The sequence below is a fragment of the Ambystoma mexicanum genome, chromosome 8, assembly GCF_040938575.1.
Source record: "Ambystoma mexicanum isolate Mex_15411 chromosome 8, UKY_AmexF1_1, whole genome shotgun sequence".
Classification (NCBI taxonomy): domain Eukaryota; kingdom Metazoa; phylum Chordata; class Amphibia; order Caudata; family Ambystomatidae; genus Ambystoma; species Ambystoma mexicanum.
In genome coordinates, this window is record NC_090929.1 from 950646963 (window position 1) to 950670836 (window position 23874).

General features: G+C 43.8%; 1 protein-coding gene across 1 annotated transcript in view; it reads left to right on the forward strand.

The window, feature by feature from the left end:
- The first annotated feature begins 3903 nt into the window (after positions 1–3903).
- The window catches only part of GUCA2A (guanylate cyclase activator 2A), a 57872-nt gene continuing 37901 nt past the window's right edge, over positions 3904–23874 (forward strand). Inside the window, exon 1 of the mRNA XM_069610861.1 lies at positions 3904–4224. Coding sequence (XP_069466962.1) covers positions 3949–4224 — 276 coding nt within the window. The 5' untranslated portion in view covers positions 3904–3948. The remainder of the gene's footprint in view (positions 4225–23874) is intronic.

Genomic DNA, 23874 nt, shown 5'->3' on the forward strand with positions numbered 1-23874 from the left:
AAATAGCCTCCTGTAGTGCTTAGGTGTCTCCTTCCACAGCCACACCTAGGTACGAAAAGAGTTCCTGCTTTCCAGAAGAGTTCCAGTGTTCTGAACCTAGGGAGTGGCTCCTGCCCCACCCAACAGGAAAAGTAGTCCCAAACAGAAGAGGATCAGGGGTTCAACTGGCAGGTAAGTAAGCAGCATGGTCTGCTGCAGGTAAGTCCACCCAAGCATTATGAGCCCGGCGCTTCCAGCGCTGGGACTGGGCATCTTTATGAGCCTGGTGCCACTGGCGCCAGGACAGGGTCCAAAAGGTCCCAATTGGGACTGGCTGGCACTCGGAACCGGGGTTATGGGTCTGCTTCCAAGGGAGTCGGGCAAGTCCTGATCTTTTGGAAGCAGAGATCATGACACTGTAGTTGTGTTTTGAGAGAAGTTGTAAGTTAGTGTGGGTGATGGGATGAGTTAGAGCAGGATATTTTTGCCATACCTTGCCGAGCAGACCACCCAATAACAACTGTGATACACTTTTGGACTTTGGAAACAGCAAACATTTCACACTTGTTTGTTTATAACAAAAACATAGTTGTTTCTTACGCCTTTATACTTTAGAATCCTATATCACGTGATGCGAGGTCAAGTTTACACTATGCCAGAACACCAAGTTAAAGCCCACAATGTGTAGTCAATTACCTGACGGCTGACAATTCAACTCCACTCCGACCATAGCAACACTTAGAGTTGCAAGGTGTTATGGACAATGCAGATGTACATGAACCATGAACATGTAACTGTCAAAGCCAACCACACACCAGATCGCAACTGCAACAATACCAGGCAGACCGGTACCAATAACAAATGCGCAGTTTGTCTTAAAATCCTTTCATGTTGTGTGCAATGTCACTGGGCCAGCGGTCTTTAAATTGCGCCGTTCGATTGCTAACTTAACCCTAGTACCCCCAAATATTCCTTGTGGTGTATGGAAAGTGGGCCCCAAGTAAGTTTACACTGCACGCAAAGGGCCTGATTCATGGAATTATTTGCACATAAAATTGGGAATTTGCGTGTCAAACTGCGTGTGAAACACTGCTCATCGATTCATGGAACTGACTGTGCAGGACTTTTCTGGGACTTGCTCAGTTTTTGCACAGGCTCGGCATGGCTCTGCAAACGGCCGAGTGCCTTGCGTGAGACTCCAGGCAAGGGGCGGGCGTGGCCTGCGTAGGGGCTTGAATACGGGGTGGAACACGCAAAATGGGGAAGAATAAGCTAGACAGTGGGTGTTACGGTAGACAGACCACAGGCAGTCCATAGCACACCCACAAATGCGCACAACAAATTGCATTCATGGATGTGACCGCCCATCCTCTCGCCTGCGAAATGCCCATGCAGTACCCTCGAAATCTCTACAACCTGGGAAGCAGGCGTATGGACCTGCGCATAAGAATTGAAACTTTGGAGGTGAGTTTGCATGTCGGATTTATGAGTGCCTACACGCAGACGGGGTCCCAATCATAGTTAGGGGGGACAGCAATGCAGCGTAGCCGGGTGCTGGAACGGTTAATGGGGGTTTGCATGTAGATTTTCCGGAGTGATAACCGAGTTACGATAAACCTTGCGCAAGTTGTCGTGGTGCTGGTGATAGTTGGTGAGACCCTGTGGTGGGTCCCCGAGGTTCAGGCCTGCTTACGCGGGACCCCACACATTATTTACGGACTGCATGTATGTGCATATGGGAGAACACAAATATAGCTGTTTCTGGCTGTTTTGGATTTGTTTGGGGGCATGTCAGACGCGTTCTGGCCGTGACTTGAATATAAGGTTCATTTGCACAGCAAATTCCAGGAATACGCCAGTGCACATTTTTTATTCTGTGCACAAGCTCGCACAGTGTCGTTCTCGACCCATGTCCATTGCAGATATTATGCACACTTTTCCATGAATTAGGCCCAAAGTCTCTGAAGGTAGCACCTCTCCAACTATTTGATGTGTTATCCCCCTCCCCCACACAAAATATCGGTCTAGTTGTGGCCCGAGAAGAAAACAACCACCAATCTCAGCTGCGAAAGCCCCCAAACCTAGTCTCCCCTTACTAGAGGTGAGCAAGCCCAGTGGGGCTCAGGCCCGTCTGAGCCTCACCTAGGGCTCGCACCTGACCCCCCTCTCAGGCTAGTGGCTGCCCACAAGCCCATCCGGGTGTTCGTCCACTCTATTTAAAAAATAAAAAAATAAAACACGCTTGCACATGGCTGTATTTTGGCTGTCTGCCCCGAAGAGTAAGGTAGAGCATATGCTTCACCACTCTCCTGGGTTCCAGCATTTAAAAGCACACGTTCATCTCTTTTGCCGCACCGTGGCCACACCATGCTGTCCTTTTTTCTTAGGTTATTCACGATACTGAAGCAACTTCCTTGTTTTTAATAGGTACTTTGTGTTGCTCACTTTAACTAGCACAGATGTGCAAGGTAACTGGTGTTTTCCAACCTCTTTGAGTTGGAAATGCTCCAGCATGCATATGAAAGGCTCTGACTGCTACTGATAAAAAGAAGTGTTTGCAACCTGAGCGCTTTAATGACCTGCAGAGCTACAACGCTGTGTGTGTGTCGGCCTCGCTGAGACTTGGGAAACTGCCCGTGCTTGAATGTCCAGCCTGAGCTGATTCTATAACTGACTCGGGAGAAAGAAAAAGTGTCATGGACTCCTTTCTTGAGCCTTTGCCCTGGGACCCACAAAGGAAAGAGCCCTGTAGGTATAGGTCCCAAGGGATTAAGCAGGCATGTTTCAGGCAGGGTTGGGAAGACAGGGTTGCCTTCCCCTTGTGAATAAGACCTTAGGCCTAGTCAGTTTCAGTTTAGGCAGATGGCTTGCAGACTCCCGTGGGCCCGAAAGTGGATGGAGCTGAGGCACTCTTGATAGCAGGTACATGACAAAAGCCCTAGAAGACATAAGAACAAAGTAAAACCAAAAGGAGGCCGCCAACTGGACAGATTGGCACCTCTGGTCTGAGCAAATGGGTCTCTGTGTGTTATACAGGTTGTAGGTACTCTTCCGGGCAAGATTAACTTATCCTTCCGAAGTAGATAAATGTGTACACTATTCGGTTTATACTGTATGTACAGCACTTTGAAGGAAGCGTTTTGTGCAGCCATTTTGCGGGCTCGGACCGTGGTGGTCTTCTAGAGCCAGGCCTGACCACAGGCTCGGCCCCACCCATGAAATCTCTGGCTCACCACCTCTACCCCTTACGCACCTTCTCCTCTTGCCTTATCGCTGCGCTTTTCATTTAAAGCATTTTGCATTGAATCACATTATAAAACAACAAAAAAAAACATAAATAAATAAATAATAGCACCATCTAAAACGTGAGGCTCGCAGAGACCTACCATTTGTTACAGAAAACGTTAGTGGTCATAAAGGGCATTTTCCTAAGGGCCTGATTCACAGACGCGTTTTATAATGATGCATTCCCATTGAAATGGCATTCCGTGAATCTGGCCCTTTAAATGTTGTCATGCTTTCGATACATTTTGCAAAACCCATCTTGCTGCTAATCACAGTACCCAGGAGGACGAGCTTCATCTGAAACCCTCATCCGCAGGCCAGGCCTGGACATGTATGGGAAAGTGACAAGAATGCAGTGAAATGGAAATTGTTTACAAACCAACCCATGCGCCTCTCTCTGAAGGGCTTTGCCAGGACACTGACTAGAACGCTGCTTAATAAAATGCCAGGATTACATACATTTTGATAAGGTACTTGACATTTATGACCACACGTCCCGATAAGCACACATTCCCAGCCCTGCCAAAGGATCATAAAAAAATCCCCGTATTGTGATCCAAGAGGGTGCGGTGCTGAAGGGGAGGAGTCTAGTTCCTCTCACCACCAGTCAATTATTAACTATTTACTCACCGTTGATTTATAATAGAAGCTGGCGATGTGTTTGCTCACGCGTTCGACTGATTAATGGTTCACTTACATAAGTGTCAGGCAAGCTTTAAAACCCCCCAGGTCAGGTGCAGAGGGGGGAGAGCAGGCGGGCGAGCAGCAGCTTCAGAAGGAAGGAGAAGAATTGCCAAAAGAGGGAGCACCTTGCAGGGGGGGGGCACAGAAGTCCGGAAACGAATACTCTCCTCGCACGAAGACACGCAAACCCTGTCAGCCATGAACTCCGCTATCTTCCCAGCGCTCCTTGCGTGCCTTGCCCTGATGACACACAGCTGTCAAGCAGTCTATGTTAAGGTAGGACGCCCAGTCGTAATTTCGGTGTAACAATGTATAGAGAAGCTGCACAGATACACAGCATGGGTAACCTGCATAGGGCTGGTTGTTTGGTATGTGGATTTTGTGTTGGTTTGTACAGTTACAGCAACATTTTAAAAAACTTTACAAAAATCATTAAAAAAACATTTTCGGATAGGTATAGTTTTTAAACATGAAAAACAAAACATGTATTTTAAAATACATTGGGTCTGTTTCGCAGAGTTTTTTTTCTATGGAATTGTGCCATTCTAAAACGCGTCTGGGATCCAGGCCCATTGATAGAAGTGTGATGTGATATTGTAACTTTTTCTAATTTATATGGACCTAGTCAGGTATTGTTCAATAAATTCTGAAAAATAGCATAATTATTCATAATTCTAAGGGTCACTGAAAAGTTACGTAAAAAAAAAAACACTAACAGGAAAACGGTGATCCAAAATCAGTTGCAATGCGTAGATGGTGACATGGTTGGTATTGCGACATAGTTCTCAACAAAGAGAGCGACTTTCTTCTGGCTGTTGGAGCAGTTCAGGGGGTCTTGAAGAGGCTGGTCCTAGAGTTGCCGTCCGCACCATGTTTTCAGACTATCCATTGGCAAGGGAAATATCTCCCATTTAGATTGAATGCATTCCACTTTGCTTTGTTCGGCTATTCTGAAAGCATGGCGTGGAGTTGGCTCTTGAAGAATGGACTTGACTTCTGTGTGAGACTTTCAGCTTGCCTTCCCCACCGCATGACTGCTTCCAGTTCACCTAGACAGAAACTCGATGGGTGCAATTAGTTAAGGATAGCAATAGTACAGAAGTCACTGCGCCGGGTCTGTGGCTCAGTGGACCAATGCATCAACTACTGGGCCTGTGTTTGAACTCATGGTCACAGGTTTGAATCCCTGCAGGTCCACACAGCCCATCATCCTTCTGGGGTCGATAAAAGTACCTTCTAGTTGGGTAACAGTAAACATCTTTAGCAGCAAGATGCCCCTTGTGGTGGTGAACGTGTGCTCTATAAATAATCCTTTTATCCTAAGTCTCATAATTGTAGGTATGAAGTATGGTGGATGCATACCTCTCAGTACTGTAGTATATTGAATGATTGAAGAGCTCATTTTCAGATCTGGTGCCACATATAGAACTGGTCAGCGTGATAGTGATGCTTTGCATTCATGTATGCTACCCACACACTCATGCTTAATTCGCAGCATTGCATATGCAGGCCACAGTCACTGCTCATCTCTGGCCCTCACACAAATCACCTGCATTATCTGCTCACATGGGACGTGCACTAGCCACAGATCGTTCTTCCTATGCATGCACTTGCCTACATCACCGGGACATACTGATTGCACTGCACAAGTGCCCGGTTCCCCACTGCTACACACGTACCCGCAACATGCGAGGCGACAAGAATGCAGCACCACGCTTGATGCACGTCAGTGTCTCTCACGCACACCGCCTGCCATAGGCCATACTCCCACTTTATATCCCATACATTCAGACTAAGATCCACAAGAATCAATATAGCAGGGTGACCAGGTTAAAAAAAAAAAAAAAACGGACATGCCATAGACGTAGAAGTAGGACTACCGTAAATACAAATCAAACTGTAGTCCTACTTCTGTTGCTTGCCTTTTGTGGGGGTGTGTGGAAGGGGTGTGCTCGCAGGCACACTCCTCTCATTGGAGGAGAGCGCTGGGGAGGGGGAAGGGGAGGAAATGGGGGCGTGAAAAGCATTTGACGCCACCATTCGCGCAGGAAGGGTTGCGCCGGGACCCGATTTCGGGATTTCCAAATCACGTCCTGGCAAAAATCGGCACTATAGCCACCCACCTTGCAAACCCCGGACAGGGTTTTTAAAATTAATAAACTCCCGGGACCCTGGGACGAAGGGCGATTTCCCTGGACTGTCCCGGGAATACCGGGATGTCTGGTCACCCTAGAATACTGTGCACAAATGAACCCTGTGGAAGCCTAGAGACCTGCGTGGCCCTACCAATGGGTCTGCATTTTATACATTTAAATAGCATTCTACTGTATACTTCAATGCAGCATGAGGACACATTTTTGCTGTGCACTTTCTTGGCTATCGGTAAAGGGAATATTCTTAGAAATGTTGCTTTGTGCACGTGTAACCACAAAGCAACCGCAGTGCTTATTGCTGGAGGGAAAACCACTGTTAAGCTGGATCTCATACGGGTCTATGTGCTTCTTATCACTCTGATCACTGATGCACCTGTCTTTGTTCTAGTGGCATGCCGGAGGCCCACAGTACGCAAGGGCTAACGTTGCTGGTCCTCTGCATGCAACTTACATTCTTTATAAAATAAGGCGACAAGCCGCCCCAATAGCACAGCAAGTAGAGCCTGCTGATGCAGGTTCGAATCCCGGCAGGGCCAAACTCAGCTTTTCATCCTTCCGAGGTCGATAAATGAGCACCACACACCATGGGTAATAATAAGCAGCGCTCAGATACCTGAGGGTCGTAGCTCTATAATAATGCAAAATTATTAATTTTGTTATTAGTCATGATCACGGCTGCCTACTCACCATGCTATGAATGTGAACGTCCACCCATTTTATGCAGCATTGTTGGCTGCTTAGAAACAGCTTCACAGTTTTGGCGGCATCAGGTCGTCCTATAGCAGTGTTCTGTTCATGGTTTACCCCTTGGCAGGATTTTCCAAAGGGTGGGGAATAGGTACAGAAAGCCAACAAAATCAGAGGCAGAGCAGAAAGTGTAAAGCAGGCATAAAGGATTCCATGTGATAATGTCGCCTGGAAAAAGTCTAGGTTACTTTTTTTACAGACCCTTAAAATACTTTCCCCAAATACTGTAGGAGGGGTATACTTTTATATTATAAACTCCAATCTTAGAATATTTGGGGAAAGTGTTTGATTTTACTGAGGATGCATTTTTTGGGAAAGGTTGCTCCCTGGTGGCCATTTCTCAGGCCTCTTTATTACTGGACAACACATAAAGCAGGGGGAATGGCAACCAGGGAGCTAAAGCACACCAAATATTGCCAGGGACGTCTTTTAAGGGTCACCAGAGGTCACATCTGCGACCTCTGAGGTCCCCCTTGAGACCTCTGAGGTCTCCTTTGCGACCTCTAAAAAATACATTTTAAAAAAAAAAACATTTTTTTTTGGTAATGCAAGCTCCTGGGCTCCTGGGCTGTGGCCAGCACCATGTGGTTCTTCACTTCTGGAGTGACTGGCTTTCCTGTTCAGGCCCCTTAAAAAAAAAAAAAATAAGAACAGGAGTGCCACAAGTCTAACACTTTTAGCACTGGCCCTAAATAAGAAAGAATAGGAATACCAAATAATGTGTCTATCTGGAATTCTATACAATAATTGCTAGACTCATTAAAGGTTTATTTTAGGCTCACTTCAGGGGGTGAGTCACTGATTTAGTCTGTTCTCAAACGCCTCAACTCAGCCTTTTATTCTTTTGAGGTCGATAAATGAGTACCAACACAGGTTGGGTGATATTGTGTTTATATTTTTTCTATATAAAGCGCTTAAGCGTAAGTGCTACATAATAACACATCATTATCATTTGGTCATGGACGTCTGCTTGCATTCACAGTAATTTGGTCATATGGGCCTATACACACTGATCTTAACAATACATATGGCGATCCATTATTGTATGAAATGTACATCACATTATAGTGATATCGTAACCATATTTTTCAGTGTACAATGCTCTGTAAGGCCACTTCCAGTTTTTTCTATGGGTGTAAGGTCGTGTTCCATCGCTTCCCGCGATATCACTTTGGGGTGGGGTCAAATGACATAATTTCCTGTGATGTCATCAGGGGTCAAGGGTCGTGTGATGTCACTTCCACTACCCCTGGCATTTGGTGAAATGACGTCCCTGAATATTGCTGCCTTATCTGACCCCCATCTGCTTTGGCCGTTGTAGAAAATGGAGGCACAGGAAGAATAAACAATTTTCCCAGCATTACACAATATGGCCTAAAGGGTAGCCGGGATTTTAACTCGGGTCCACTGGGCCCAGAGCTAAGAGCCTAGCCCTAAAACCGCATGTTTCCAATGGAAAATTAGAATCTGAAATGCACTGCCTAAGGCGAAAAGTGGTGCAATCCACGGCCAGTCTTCAAATAGACGTGGATTGGGTAACACCTACCAAGGCTTCCCACTGTAATAGCATGGGTAAGGGGACATTTATCTCAGGAGCCTGCTAAATAATATGCATTTCTTCTGATGAGAAGCGAGCTTCTGATCAAGTCTTGTATGAGAGATATTACAAGACGGTGGTATATTACATTATCGAGTTAGTTGGCATATGCATTGCTCTCCCTCAGTGAACAGTGTCTATTTGTTATCAAGCGCCGCAACATCACAGTGCGACCACTTCAGGGCACACAGAAATAGCAGAGAATATTCAGTGGACAATGCATGTCAACATTGGGGTTCGGCAAACCGCAGCTCTCCGGATATTTGGACTGCGAGTCACGTGATCCCTCCCTATTAAATATAATGGGTTTGGCTGATGGCAGTTGCGTTCCTTGAATGCGGCCCTGGGTTGCAAGCTCTTATTTAAAAGCCTATCTGAAGCGGCAGTGGGCATTAATCACGTTCTGAAACATAGACATTGAATCAACAACATAACATGGCAAATGTGTTTTGTTTCAAATTAATATTTCAATCTGCAGTGACCTATAACAGTTTATGTTTAATGTCAACATATGGCATAATTTGAAAATAATATCATAATTGATTTGTTTTAAACAACTACTGAAGTACACTGGTCCACAATGAAAATGCTACCTCCACCCAGCGATGCACAACTCCTGTGTATAAGTAGGACGAATCGTGTTATCTTCATCCCGTATTTCATTTTAGGGTATGGTTTCTCCCACCTGCTGCAATTCTATAATGGGAAACAGCTGGCTGTATGAAGATATACCGTATTTTCAAAACTGGCTATCTGGTCTAATAAGCAACGGGGGAGGGGGGATCCCCAATAAAGAGGAGAGTGCCAAACACTGCAGTGCATATAAAGGTTGCTACTTTCTTTTTTCAATTTTTTTCGGTTCTTTTTTCTTTGCTGTCCTCTAATTGTTAACCTCTCACAGTGCACTGTTTTGATTGTCAATTTACTAAACATCCCATCCTGCCATCGGCTAACCCACTCTTTCTTTCACCATGCTTAGATAACGTGGCGAGTTGCCCATAAGATTACAGCCAGGGCCATGCACAGGTTGTGGCCAGTCTGAGCCTTTGGCTAGCGAAAGGCTCATAAGACCTGCAGAGTTTGCAGGGGTGTCCGTTAGTGCCCTACCATACCGAAGACAGCTAGCTATGCTTTCGATAAATATGGCCATCTTCAGGAACTGAAATCATGATCAAAGTGGTCAAAATCATTAGGATGAAAACCATTACTATAGCTGAACTCTAGAGCAATGTTACACTTGCTTTCACACTGGGCAGGTGCAGTGTGTGTGATTGTGCGTGTGTGTTATGTGTGGGTTTGCCAGATGTGAGCTTTGGGTATGTATATATGTGTGATGTTCACATTTCTGCTTCCTTCTTTGCTGGAATGTTGGGCACCTATGATTGGTTCGTCTTAATTTGCCTGCTTGGCTGCGTGCTATATCACGTGTGCCAACTTGTCTGGGTGCTGCACTTACAATGCTATCTTGTTATGCATTCGCAATTAGCCCTCTAAATAGTTTCTCTGTGTGCCCTTCATTGCGTTTTTTTTCAGTCCACTTTCTAATATCTACAGCATCGAGTTATTATGTAGCTCCCACCCTGCTAATGTTAAACACAGAAGCCTCTACCAGTGTGCTTTTTGTTTTGAATAATTCCCGGATACATATCGAATTAAGACTTTTTGTTGACCAACAGACTCAAGTTGTGGGATGGGACTTACACATGCAATCGTGCACCCGGAGAAGACACTGTTGAAAAATTATATTAGAACAATATTTCAATACGTTTGATTTGTTAAAGACTGACGGAAATATACTAATCACCCAATGTACACATATAAAGGGTGCAGTTTGACATGTGTTCATACTAACTGCAAAATGAGCCTTTGCACTGATGTCAAAATAAGGTTGAACATTGCAGTTAAGAATTTGGCAGCCAATGCAGTTATGTTTGCTATTAAAATGGAATAGTGACCATAGGGTTTCATGTACATATGACCTAGGAAATTGCAGATGTTTCAAAGTTTGATGTGCAAACGGTTTACAACGTGATCAAATGCAGTAAAAGTAGCGTTGGGGTGCACCTTATCCCCATGCAGGAGCCCAGGGATCTCTTTCTGTAGTACTGAATATGCTACACTGCATGTCAGTTACCAAGACATTCTTGGAGTGGCATTGCATCATTTTCAATGGGGCATTCACCGTGCAAACAAGGGAATGCGACTTGCCTTGGTGAATACCCCAACTGTATAACAGACACTAGGCCAAAAGGCCTCCAACGGAAGGAGCAAAATGTAGACATGCACACAACCGCCTACTTCTCTGACCAGTCTGCACCTTTGTCTGTCTCAGCACCGGTCACAGCAGCACACACTTAACAGCCCCCACCGTTCGGCCCTCTTCGGAACACAACACTGCCTTGTAATCCTGTTGCACAACCAGGCACACAGATATCGAGTCTGCTCGCAGCCTACAATGCAACTCCAGTCAGGCTTGGCAAAATGCCTTGATTTTCGAAAAGCACAGCCCGGCTCTCATACTCAAGGAATGCCTTCTAAAGCCCCTGTTTTTCTTTTTCGCAATCAGAGCTTCTGATATCTAGACCCTAGCCTTTTAAAAATCTCAGTAATGCAATGGACTGAGCAAGCTTTGTCAAAACTCTGTCAAAACCCAGGCCATAGACTTATGCAGAAAGCCTGGGTCACAAGCACCCCATTCAAAATTCACTGTCCCTAAAGCCATGTAGAATCAGCAACAGACAACAGCCTCCCATGGAATCAGCAACAGGCAAAAAGCCCTGCCTCCAGTCTCATCATTCCTTATAAGCCTTTCTTTCAAACCCAGGCCAGGACCTATGGATTCTGCATATTTCCATAGACCTCTCTGCCCATTTCACCTTCTCTCCCCACGTTCTTCTAGCCTCATGTGCCACTAAACACATGAGAGAGCCTTTGGCAATATTCCAGAACCTTCCAGGACCCATCTCACTCCTTTGACCGTCTCTTGCCCGGTCCCTTACTGCACTCAGAAGAAAATGTAATATGCCATCCTCTTCCTGTGTTTGCATTGCACGAACAATGGACACTTATTTTCAAGGCCCTCATGTTGTGCAACACCACGCAAAGCAGGCTGTTCGCTCTTTAATTTCTCTGTTTTTATTTTCTGCTTTTTCTGAATCTAACCCTCACAAGCAAAGCTGTTTTAAACAAACAAATCTGTCCATGCACATGCTGCAATGTTAATATGTTAAGGTTTGAAGCCCCCAACACAATCTCCCTTTGATTTACCCTCAATGCTAGACATCAGTACTGGTATACTAAATCACACATGCACATCACACGCTGGAATGCTCGCAAGAGATGGAATTAGTGGCATTGTTGAAATTAGTGCCACTGTTGAAATTTGTACTAAACTACCACAGTTGAAACTGGTGCACACCACCTCTGTTAAAATAAGCATCACTGTTGACATGAGTGTACAGTTGAAATGAGTGGACTGCATTTTTCCTTACAGCTCCACCCTTCTTCTGTAGAGGCCTGATTAAACTAAGACCTTTGCAGAAGCATGAATCCTAGCTAGAAATCATCAAACCATATGCTTTTCAGGCAACAACGTGAGCATGTGCTTTGCTTAGTATGAAGATCAGCAAAGGAATCTTTTTCTTTTAAAAAATAAAATAAAATCGTTTATAGATTGAATGATATTAGCACTAATTGTCCATATGTTAAAGGAAGAGCAGAAAATATAATATAGAAATGAGGATATTATGAAAGAATTAAAGTGAAGATAAAGAAAAAAAACAATTGAAAACATCTTTAGATTGAATTTGGCTGGTGAGATTTCCAATCCAAGGTCTAATGCTGGCCCCAGCTTGAACATAGCTTGTCTGTTTGCCAGAGAGGCCTATGTCCATGTCACAAAGTACATCACAACCAGATTTCAGATTTCCATCTTGTCATCTGGGTCACTCTTTCCGCTCGCCAGTGTCTTTCCACCTTTTCCCTTTCTTTTGGTCCTGTGGACTCTGCCTTTCTCTGTCCCGAGGCCTCCTCCATGGACATCCGACTGCGGGGACTCCCACAGACCACTGATGAAGGAAAATGAGTCAAATAATCTAAACCAGAAGAGACAGACAGACAGGTTAAGTACCAAGCAATAATATATTTAGGCTTTCTCTTGCTTTCAACTGCCTAGCACAAAATATAAACAAACTCTTTATATACATGCCCATATATGTTTCTGTCATTAGCCTACATCCTTATTTTTCATTCATTCCTTCAAGCACAGCACATTCAACAGACCTACTTACCTGCTTCGATGAACCCCTTTCATTCCTTGTGTGAGTTACCTACCTCACTGCCATTCACTGACTTACCTTGATTTTAATGTGACGGTTACACCACTCATTCCCTACTGGCTTCTCCAGACTGCTCTATCTGCTTAATTTCAGGTTTTGGGTGAAACTGCTACATCCAGTTCACATGGACAAATTGTTTCACAGCCAGATTCCCTTCATTGTTCATTATTATGTACACAAAAGGCAAAACCTTGTCCACAATCTTGAATGGACCACACCAGTATGCCTTTAATCTGGCATTTCTAACTTTTCCCTTTGCAAAATTAAGCTTGCACACCTAATCACCTACTTCATACTCCCTAACAGATGATGTCCTATGAAAGTATGATTTACCACACTCAGCTGTCCATTTCAGATTTTGCTGTGCAAATCCAAATGCATGATGCAAATGCTTCCTCAATTCTGCCACATATTCATGAATTGTGGATGCATTCACCAAACATGCTCATTGGTTCTATACAACAGATGTTGGGGCAATACCATTTTCCTCCCTGTCATGATTTCATATGGACTGAGGCTTGCAGACTTCAATGATGTCGCCCTAATGGCCATTAGTGCCAACGTGAGTCACAAAACCCAACTAGACTGTGTTTCAGTCACACATTTCTTAAGGATATCAATTATGAAATATGTAGCTTTCTTGTTACTCCCAGAATCTGCCACATCTTGGTCATCAGTGCACTGGTAAAATAACTTCCACGGTATGATTCTATTCTTTGAGGTAAACCAAACCTAGAACATATATGATTCACCAGCAAAGTAGCCATTGTCTGTGCACTACAGTCAGGTGCTGAATGCATTCCAACCATTTAGACATTAAATAGGTAACTGTTAGCATGTGTTTGTTTCCCTGTGATGATCCTTGTACTGGGGAAATTAAATCTATTTTCACATCTGACCAGGGTAGTGTCAGACCTCTTTTCATTAATGGTGCACTATGTGTTGAGGGGGTAGGCTGAAACTGTTCACACCCGAAACTCCCCCGAGTATACAACGCCACATCTTTGGACATATGTGGCCAATAAGCTTATTCTTTCAATATTTACAATGTTTTCTGTGAACCTCTGTGTCCCGCCATTATTGCATCATCTGCATAATGTAGCATTAACCCCCCGAAATGATACAGGCACCACCCATTGGATCTGACCTGAAATGGATTCTCGGAACAACACTCTGTCTTCCAATTGAAATCTCTTCTGATTGTTTAACAACACCCTCCATTCTTCTCTTCCTTTACAGTCTTCCTCTGTTAAAGGTTTTTGCTTGGCATCTGACAGATGATCATACAACAGACCTATGGTTCGTTCTTCTTTCTGTGCCTTGATCAGTTCCTGATTGGGCGTATCAAAACTCCGCTGCACCACTGTTGATCATTTGCTCCCTGAGATTTGGAACATGTTACCACATCCACTTGGATCTCACCAAGCAAGTGCTCAATAGGAAACAATTCCCCTATCACTGCCCCCAATTTTGCCCAATTAATCAGCCTTATAATGTCCTGCCTTATTTTCCCCTGCTATTCTGGAATGCCCTTGTATCTTCCTTCAGTACATTTTTATATCATTCACTGAAACAAGATTGTCGATGACCTGAATCAGTTTTCCATGTCTGAGCTTCCACCCCGGCAAGTATTCTGCAAAACTATTCCAGACATAATCAGAGTCGGTAACCAATAGTACTTCTTTTAATTTGTACTGTAATGCTGTGAACATTGTTTAGTAAATTACAGCCGATTCTGCCACCTGACTACTTTTGGGACATTTTCTCGCGCTCACTCGTGGCATACCTTCACATTTGACTCACACATTCCCAATTCCGGCCACCAATTATTTTTCAGGATCACCCACCACATGGTATGTACATCCATCCACACACTCCACATACACATTTGGGAGATTCCTGCAACCTTCTTCATCCAAGATCTTGTGTGGTGATTGTTGAAATCCAGTCAAATTTGTTTCTGATTCTGTATCAGCTGTAGCATCTACAGCTGCACAGTCATGTGTGTCTGTCAGCCCCTGAGCTACTGACTCTTTATTCTGCCAATATCTCCCTTCTACAGGGGATCCCTGTAATGCCAATGTCCATGATGTAGTTCCTGACTGAGCCTTGTTCCCTGATCTGATTCATTTACTCTGCAAGAATTGCAGGGGCTGATGATTAGTTTCAACAATCACCTGCTCTCCTTGAATATGTATGTAAAGATGTATTACAATTTGTAGAGGGCAAACCAAGGCCAATAAGACACCTGTGCGCTAAAGAAGAGAGAAGCCGGTTGAAAAAACCAGAAGAAAAAACAAGCAGACAGGGAATAATGGGGCAGAAATGTTGCAATGCCCTCACCGTTGGCAAAAGTGCTTTTTCACATTCATTACATTTTGTTTCCACCCGTGATTATGCTTTGCTAGCATATGCAATGGTTTTATTTGAATCGCACTTTTGATATAAGACCGCTGACATGCACCGATCTGTGAACCCTGTCTCCTGAAAGAAATGTTGGCTCTTCTTTGGATAAGCTAAACATGAGACCTTTATTAGACCATCTTTCAACTTAGCTACCATTTAACATTGTTCCTGTCCCCATTTCTAGGGCACTCGATGTTTCAATAATTTAGTCAACGGTTGTGTGATTTCTGCATACTCTTCAATGAACTTCCCGTTGTAACTTGTCATACCTAACAAGCTCTTTAAGCCCTTCAGATTCATGGGATTCATTAAACTTTTGGATGGCTTCTACCTTCTTCTTTTGTGGGTTTAACCCCTGTTCAGTCACTTCATCTCCTAAGAAATTCACCCTTTTCCTACACCATTGTACCTTCTGCAATAACACATTTGCCCCAGCCTTTTGCAAGTGGCTGATCACAGGTCTAATTTAGTTTAAAGTGATTTTTATTTCTCTGTTTTTGATCAGGACATCATCCACATAGACCGCAGTTAGCCTCTCGGCTATATCTGGAAGCACTTTGTTCAGAAAGATCCCAAACTCACTTCCACTATTGATCAACCCAAAGGGAGTACAATTCCATACCTATTGAGTCTCTTGGAACGAAAAGGCAAATAGATTGTCTATATCTTTTGCTAATGGCACACACCAATAACCTGCTGGCAGATCTAAGGTAGTAAAAACCTCCAACCCTTGGATTTGTGCAAGGGCTTGATCAATAAATGGGAGCGGACACCTTGAAACAGGCACCATCTTATTCAGTTTTCTCAAGTCTGCAAACTGCCATTGAGCATTGGGATTCAGCATACCTAACATGGGTGTGTTTGAGGTACTGTGAATAGGTCTAATGATTCCTTTGGACTCCACATTTTTAATTATTTCTGCCAAAGACTTCAGACAGGCCAAGGGTACCCAAAATATATGAACAAATACAGGTTCCCTAACATAGCCTTCGGGCAGTGTAGCAACATGGAGATCAGTGCACCCATAATCCTAGGGCGTCTTTAGCAAATACCTCCTTGAATTCTATGAAAATCTTTCTGAATTGTTTTTTTCTCTTTTTCATTTGTGCAGGCATCTGCAGTCTGGATTTTCTCCTCTATCATTTTAGAAAATTCTGGTAAATCCTTCAGACAAGGAATCTCAGGGATTTCTCCTAACTGCGTGGAAATATCTCTTTGGAGAGACGGCACCCTCAAGTACCTTGGCCCTTCAGTCTCCACCTCAATTTGCTACTTTTCCTCCTCATGTTCATCCACCTGAAATAGGATGCAATCATCCTGTTGACAGAAAATCACATCCTTTGGTTCATAAGGATACAATGGGCCTCATTACACGGATGGCAGAGGACCAATACCGGCACCGCCTTGGCGTAAAGGGGAATTACCGTCCCATTCCAAGGTTGCTGGGGCAGTAATTCCCCCTTCCACCATTGCCCTTCCCCATTCCCATTTTTGCCCCATAGGGCTCAATGGGAATGGGGAAGGCGCTAATTACGGTACCGCAAATTGGGGTACCATTGGGGTACCGTAATTTGCTCCCTGGGTCCCTTTGCGGGTTGGTTTTTAACGCCTGCAAAAAGCAGGCGTTAAATCTCCCAGTCCGCAAAGGGACTTCGTAGTAAGGCGGTAAGGATTTACCGGTATTTTACCGGTACCGGTAAATCCTTATCGCCATCCGTGTAATGAGGCCCAATGACTGAATTCCGAAATTCCCCTTTGGTTTAGAATCTAGAGATTCAGGCAATTCACCTTGTAACATGACATAGTTTTCAGGAATATCCCCAATGACTGGGTTGTTTAAATCTGCAGCGTAGTATGATTCAGCATTGCCATCCCTAATGATGTAATTTCTTCTGATTAAATGTCCTGACATCCTTTGTTATTCACCAGCATTTTGATGGGATCATCCCCAACTTCCAATAAAGGTGTGTATTCACATTGTAGCCTCTGCTGTCTCAAGGATTGTTACACAACAGTATGTTTGTCTTCTATCCTCAAATAATTCAGGTGCTGCCCCACCAAGTGTAGATCAAACATTTTGATTCAAGAAATCTAAAACCATACTCATTCTGTGCATCAGCTCATTTCATAAACAGAATGTGGCTTCAGTTAAACTTACAATCCATATATTATGATCAATGCTTTTGGACCCTATTGTTATTATCAACATCTGTCTCCCCACAATTTTGTCCCAATTCGGGACCATCTAAACTCATTTCTTGTTGATTTCTGACTTTAAAACCTGGTATTTCTTCTCTGTCAAGCATTTGTTTAAACACTTTCTCATCAATGAAATTCCTTTCCTGTTCCAGGGCCAAATGGACTCAATCATTTCCGGATGACCATTCACATGCACTGGTATTCTGGCCTGACCTTCCTTCATGTGTATTTCTGCAATTGTCGAAATATACTTTTCCTGATCTGACTCTGAAACTTCACTTTGTTTACAGTCTTCATCACTTACATAGAATCACAATGTGTTTTCATCTGTCTATGTTTGCCAGTTCTTCTTGGGATCCAAGTGGATCTCTAATGACTGCTTTTCTGTTTCCCCTTGCATTTCACCCTGGCACATGAGAATGACAGTGACGCTAGGTACACAGCCATTCTGAAGATACACCTCCACTGCTCCCTCTGACCTAGCAATGGTGTGACATTCTTTTGCATTGCTAACTTGGCTCACCACCTTTTGAGGTTTCAGGGGCTTTTTGGCCAAAGACCTCAATACCCCATTTACCCAATCAATGAAGGTTGACAGTCTCTTCAATTTGTTCCCAACTGGAATGAGGTCTCCTCAATGGGTGACCACCACCTCTTGCCTCAATTTATGTTTCCCTACCTTGATGCCAACTTCAGTGGCATCTTCCACTGGTATTTCTTCCCCATTCAAATTGTGCACAGGGCCTTCAACCTGTCTCAATTTCAACATGTCCTGTGGGAATCTCCTTTCATTTGTACTATCCAACAATTTCCTTGACATCACAGTCGCCTATGCGCCTGGATCCACCATTGAAAATACATTGCATAATACCTGCCTTCACATTCTTCAAGTATACATAGCGAATGTGAATTGCTGCTAAACTCAGGGCTATATTCTTTAGGCCTGGCAGGCTTCTTGTTAAACAAAGGGGCATATGAAATGACATATTACCCTTCCCTTTTTGCCCATCTCTTTTTCAATAGTTCTCTTGATTGATCTATCATGGGAACTCATTTGGAGCTTTGCACTGATTGCCCCCTTGTATACAATTTCCTGCTTTCTCTGCATCATTTTGTTTTCCTTCACTTACCTCCACTTTGGCTCACAACTGTTTTTTGTGTTTTCATAAGCATCATGTGGCAGAATATCAGCATTTTGTGTTTGAAGCTCACCTGGCTCTTGTGCAATACCTTTCAATTCAGCCTCTTGAAACATCTGCGGCTCGAAATACTCCTCTGGGAACTCACCTGCAAATGTCCTTTGGGGAATTTTCATCTGTGTGGAAAAATGAGTACCATGAAAATTATCCTGCAATGAAAACCCATCACCTGTTTTACTGTTGCCACCTATTATTTTATTCACTTTTGTTTAATTCAATGCACCATTAATCCTGTAATGGGTCCACTTGGTAACTAGCTATCCCTTGTTCAAATGTATGTGCCTCATCTTTTTCATGTGCCATGTTGTTTTTAGATTGCCTTTTCTCTCTTTGCTGTTCAGATTCCTACTGTGCACTTCTCGTTTCTTCTTAGTTATATGTACACACCTGAATAGTTTGATTTAAGTATAGATTAAATCAAACTCTTTTCTTGTATGTGTTTTTATTTCCTATGTTATCATCATTTGGTAGTTTAAATCACTAAGCAATTCAGTTTGTTCTGTCAATGGTGGATCATTCATGCCTTCACGGTGGGAATTCTGCCTGATTAGTCATTTATGTTGTCACTTTTGTGTTCTGCATTCTCACTCAGCTGCTGTTTTTGCCCTGCACACAGCCTTCCCCTCTGCTCAGCTACCATTTTCACTTGTGCCTCTAAGCACTGGAATCTATCCAGATCCCGGCAATTATCTCTCTGTACCCTAAGACGGTGTTGGCTGGATTCATATTGGTCAGTCCTATTTGGGTTCCTTTCAGGAGACTGATTCCGGTTAGTGTTTCCAGTGAACATCCAGGACAGAGTAGGTGGAGAGCGTAGGATAGTTGATCTCTGTCCATGATCTCCTCATGATGAGGCCTGAACATAGGGACGAGGGCTATAGGATGCATTGAGTCTCTCATTTGATTGATACTGCTCCCTTTGCTGATTTCCATTTTGAATGAACCTATCTATATATCTTGATTTTGTTTGATTGCTGTATATCATTGTAGCAGGTTTAAATCTACCCTGTGCCCCCAATGCCTGGTAGGGTCCGTTATGCAGTTGGCTTTGGGTGTTATTAGGGCATACCACATCATACCGAAACCCCACTCATGGCAAATTACCAAGTACCCGAGACTAATGTAAGTATCCCTCTGACTGGGGTCTGTGGATTGAAATACAGCTGCTTGCGGTGCTGCCTCTCCCTGCATGGCCACACCCATCTGGTTGTGTGATGTGCCATTCTTTGTTTGAGCAGTCAATAATGACATTTTCCATGATTTAATTTCTAAAACTGCCGGGGCAGTCTCTTTGGACTTCTACTATGATTCCTTGCTTTTATTCTCATTGTGGGATATTACTTCAAAGGCTTTTGTCGACTGATCTAGAATCCATTGCAAGCTCTTACCCCTAGTAAATTCACGAGCGAGTTGAGAGACCAACTCCCTCTGCAGACCAATAATGAATGTGGTCTTGAACCCTACTGAGTGTATTTCACAGCTTACCCCAAAACGTTAGGTTTTGCAAGAAGTATCTTGGGGATTCATCTGTCAAAGTATGTGCCGCCTTTTTTGTGTCCTGAATAGACTGAAATGGAGAGAAGTGTTTTCTAATCTAATAATTCAAAGTAATCCAATGGTAAATTCCCCCGTGCATTAAGACTGTATATAAAACTAGTAGAACTTGCATACATTGTTCAATGGAAATATCTAACATATTGAGTTTTGGAAATGTCCAAAGCACGATTCCATTTGAGAACATTTTCCAGTTGCTATTCGATAGTCATACCCACATCTTTTTCAGTAGACTCTTGAGTTCTTTCATGAATTTTTGTGGATTAATATGTGCTTAATGTTTACCCATCTTTCTCTGCTCTTCAGAAACAGGCCCAGTCTCCAGCACTGGAGTGTGACCAGTGATTGCTAAACTCACATCAGCTGGCAGAGTTCCCTGACTGTGGTTTGACATAGCCTCAATGAAAGTCATGAAATGCTGTCCATGAGACACTGAGCACAGCTCTGGATTTCTAAAATCCGAATGTTGGTGTTTTATCTCCCTAAATTTCGTATGCAATTCTTGTAATTCTTTATAAAATGTAGAGCTCTCTTTCCTCAGTTTGACTATCAAATCATTAAATTCTGTGATCTGCACTTTGTAATCATTGATTGCCTCCGTTGTCCTATCATCTTCAGACAGCAACCTGAACACTTCACTTTCTAATGACTGTATATTTCTAGAAGATTGGCTATTATGTTTGTGCAGTGATTGCATCTCTGACAAAGCCAGATCTCACTCTGCCCAGATGACCTCTAAAATATGTTTTAAGTGTTTAATTTCCCCCACACTTTCTTCCAATTGCTTCTCTTTCTGTGCAGCATCCACATTTAAAGCTTAACATTTGGCCCGCAATTGTGCACTGCCCTTACCCCCTTCTGGGGTCTCTTCTAACATGTGCACATTTTCACGCATGACTGCTAAATCATTTTGCAAGCCTGCAATGGGGAGGTCATTGCAGGCTTGCAAAATGGGTTAGCAGCCATACAATGACCTCCCCATACTTCCTTCTCAGATCATACTTCCTTTCAGCCAATACCTGGTACTTCTTGCCCACCACATTGCCACTCTCTGCCCCAACTCTCAGTGCTATGTGGATGACACTCAGCTCATTTTCAGGCTACCTTCAGCCACATCTTCTCCATCTCTCATTTCTGACTGTCTGACTGCTATTCAGGAGTGGTGTGCCACCAATGATCTCTGCCTTAATGCCAATAAGACTGAGATTCTCCTCATTGGTACACCCGCTCCCTCCTTTCCTGTCGCTCTCTGGCTGGCCTCTCTTGGCCCTCTTCCTGCTCCCACCTGTGAGGCTAAAAACCTCAGAGTCATCTTCGACTCCACACTCTCCTTCTCTCCTCACATCTCTAAGAAGTCACAATATCAGCTGCACCTCCCCAGAGGTATTCTTCCTTTCCTATCTTTCCCCCAGAAGCTCAATGTCTCCAGAGCTCTGGTTCTCTGTAGGCTGGACTATTGCAACAGCCTCTTTCTAAATCTTCCTGCCTCTATTCTCCTCCCTCTGCAATTCATCCACAACAGGATTGCAATACTTGTCCTAGGCCTCAAGCCCAGGGATTGTATCTCTCCGGGACTGAAATCTCTGCACTGGCTCCCAGTGGCAGTGAGGATTAAGTTCAAAACCCTCTGCATTGTGCACAAGGCCTTCTGGGGCCGGGGGCCTCAATACCTTCAACTCTCACTTCCTAAATACCTTCCTTCTCAAGCTCTTCGCTCATCCGCCTCCAACTCCCTCAGGGTCAGTCGCTTCTACAGGCAATGAGTTGGTGATAGATCTCTTTCTTCGTCTGGGGCCTCCCTCTGGAACAGCCTCCTTGCCTCCCTGAAAATTGAGGAGAACCATCTCCCCGTTCCGGAAGCACCTCAAGACCTTCCTCTTGGCTTCTGCTTTCTCCTTTCCCTTGCTTCCTGGATGAATATGGAACTGCACTTGTCACCTGGCTACCCTCTGTTCTCGGGCCTAGGTCCACTTCCCGCCAGTTGCTCATCTGCACTGCCCCCGTGGCAACCCTTGCACTCTGGGTCTGTTTCTGTATCGCTAGAGCCCCCTACCAGCACACAACACCCGATGTCTGCACTTATCTGGCACCTGCCACCTGCTGGCCGCACTTCTTATTTATTTATTGTTCTTATTTATTGTTTTTATTTATTTACTGTTTATCCTATGCACTGCACTTCCCCTTCCCCGTCACACCCCCCCCCCCTGACCCCTGCACTTGCGCAATCTCAATATCACCTGGCCTAGTAAGATTGTTGTCTCTGTCTTCCCTCTGTTCCCCTCCCTCGCCTTGTCGCGCCTTGAAACACTTGTGTATAGGCACGTTATTAATGCAATATCATATCACATCATATCGGTTAACCTGTGTAGAATAAACCATGTTTTGGCTCCAAGATGAACCAAAGAATCTTGCTGACCCTTCCGGTCATTGCAGTTAATAAGCCCAAGTAAACATCAATGTAGCACCATACCTTCTGCAAATAATTGCTCAGATGATTCCTTATACATTTTTGATAATTACTGTTCTGGCCATATCGTAATAGTTTCTGATGTCCAGGTTGCTAGAGCATACAATTTAGTTTCTGCAATATCACAGGGTCTGTTACTTCAAGCTCTGCCATGTCTGCAGTGTGCCAATATCATTTAATGCAAAGTACCAGCAGTGTGCCAATATTATTCAACGCTTAGTACGACTCAGACAATTCACCAAGACAATTCAAAGCATGCCCAGCACAGCACAGTATGACAGCTATAAGGTTCCATGCCTAACAAATGCACTTAGCCAAAGTTAACCCCGGCACCCCACCAAAATGTAAGAAATGTTTATTGCCACCTCTTTGATACTACAAATTTATTTAAATTGTCACACTGTATGTTATACAATGACCAGGCCACACAATAACAGACTACTACGCAGTCTTACACTTACATAACTGTATAAGCACACTTTAAAAATCTGTCAACACAATGATATACATAGACGTACATAACATGTGCAATTTCGCACAGACTGTTTTCTTTGAGTTCTAAAAGCTATTAAGTTTAATTGATAATTTACGCATCTTGGTTAACATCCCTTGTATGCTATTAGTAGATTGGGGATGAAATTGGGATACACCTTGGCATGCACTTCAGTTGATTATGAAAGCAGGTGCACTTTAGGAACAGCCCCCATCTCCTATTTATCCCTTGTCCTTTTAACCAAATATCGGGTTAGTCTGAGGTTAGAGATAATGGATTTCCTTGCATAGCAGAATTATTCCCATAATCAATTTCATTCCCTGCAGCTCCCTTGTTCTTAGAGTAGCATGAGAAAAGGGAAATTGCCCTTTAGGTCAGTCTGACCTGGCCAAATCAATATTCCCTTGCAAGATATTTCAATTCCAATTCTTTGGTGATCCCTAATTATACTCACTTTGACTTTTCTTGAGACCTTTTTCGAACCCAGCTCCTCTGGCCTGTCTGTAGATTGGCCTGTCTCAGCAAAGCTCACAGAAGCACACACTTGACAGCCCCCGCCATTTAGCCCTCTTCAGAACACTGCCTTGGAATGCTGTCGTGGGGCCAGGCACACAGATATTGAGTATGCTCGTAGCCTTCAATGCAACTCCAGCCAGGCTTAGCAAAATGCATTGATGTCCGGAAAGCACAGCTTATCTCTTAGACTCGAGACAAGCCTTCCAAAATTTGAAAAACACAGCCCCAGTTTTTCATTTGCACAATTAGAGCTTGTGA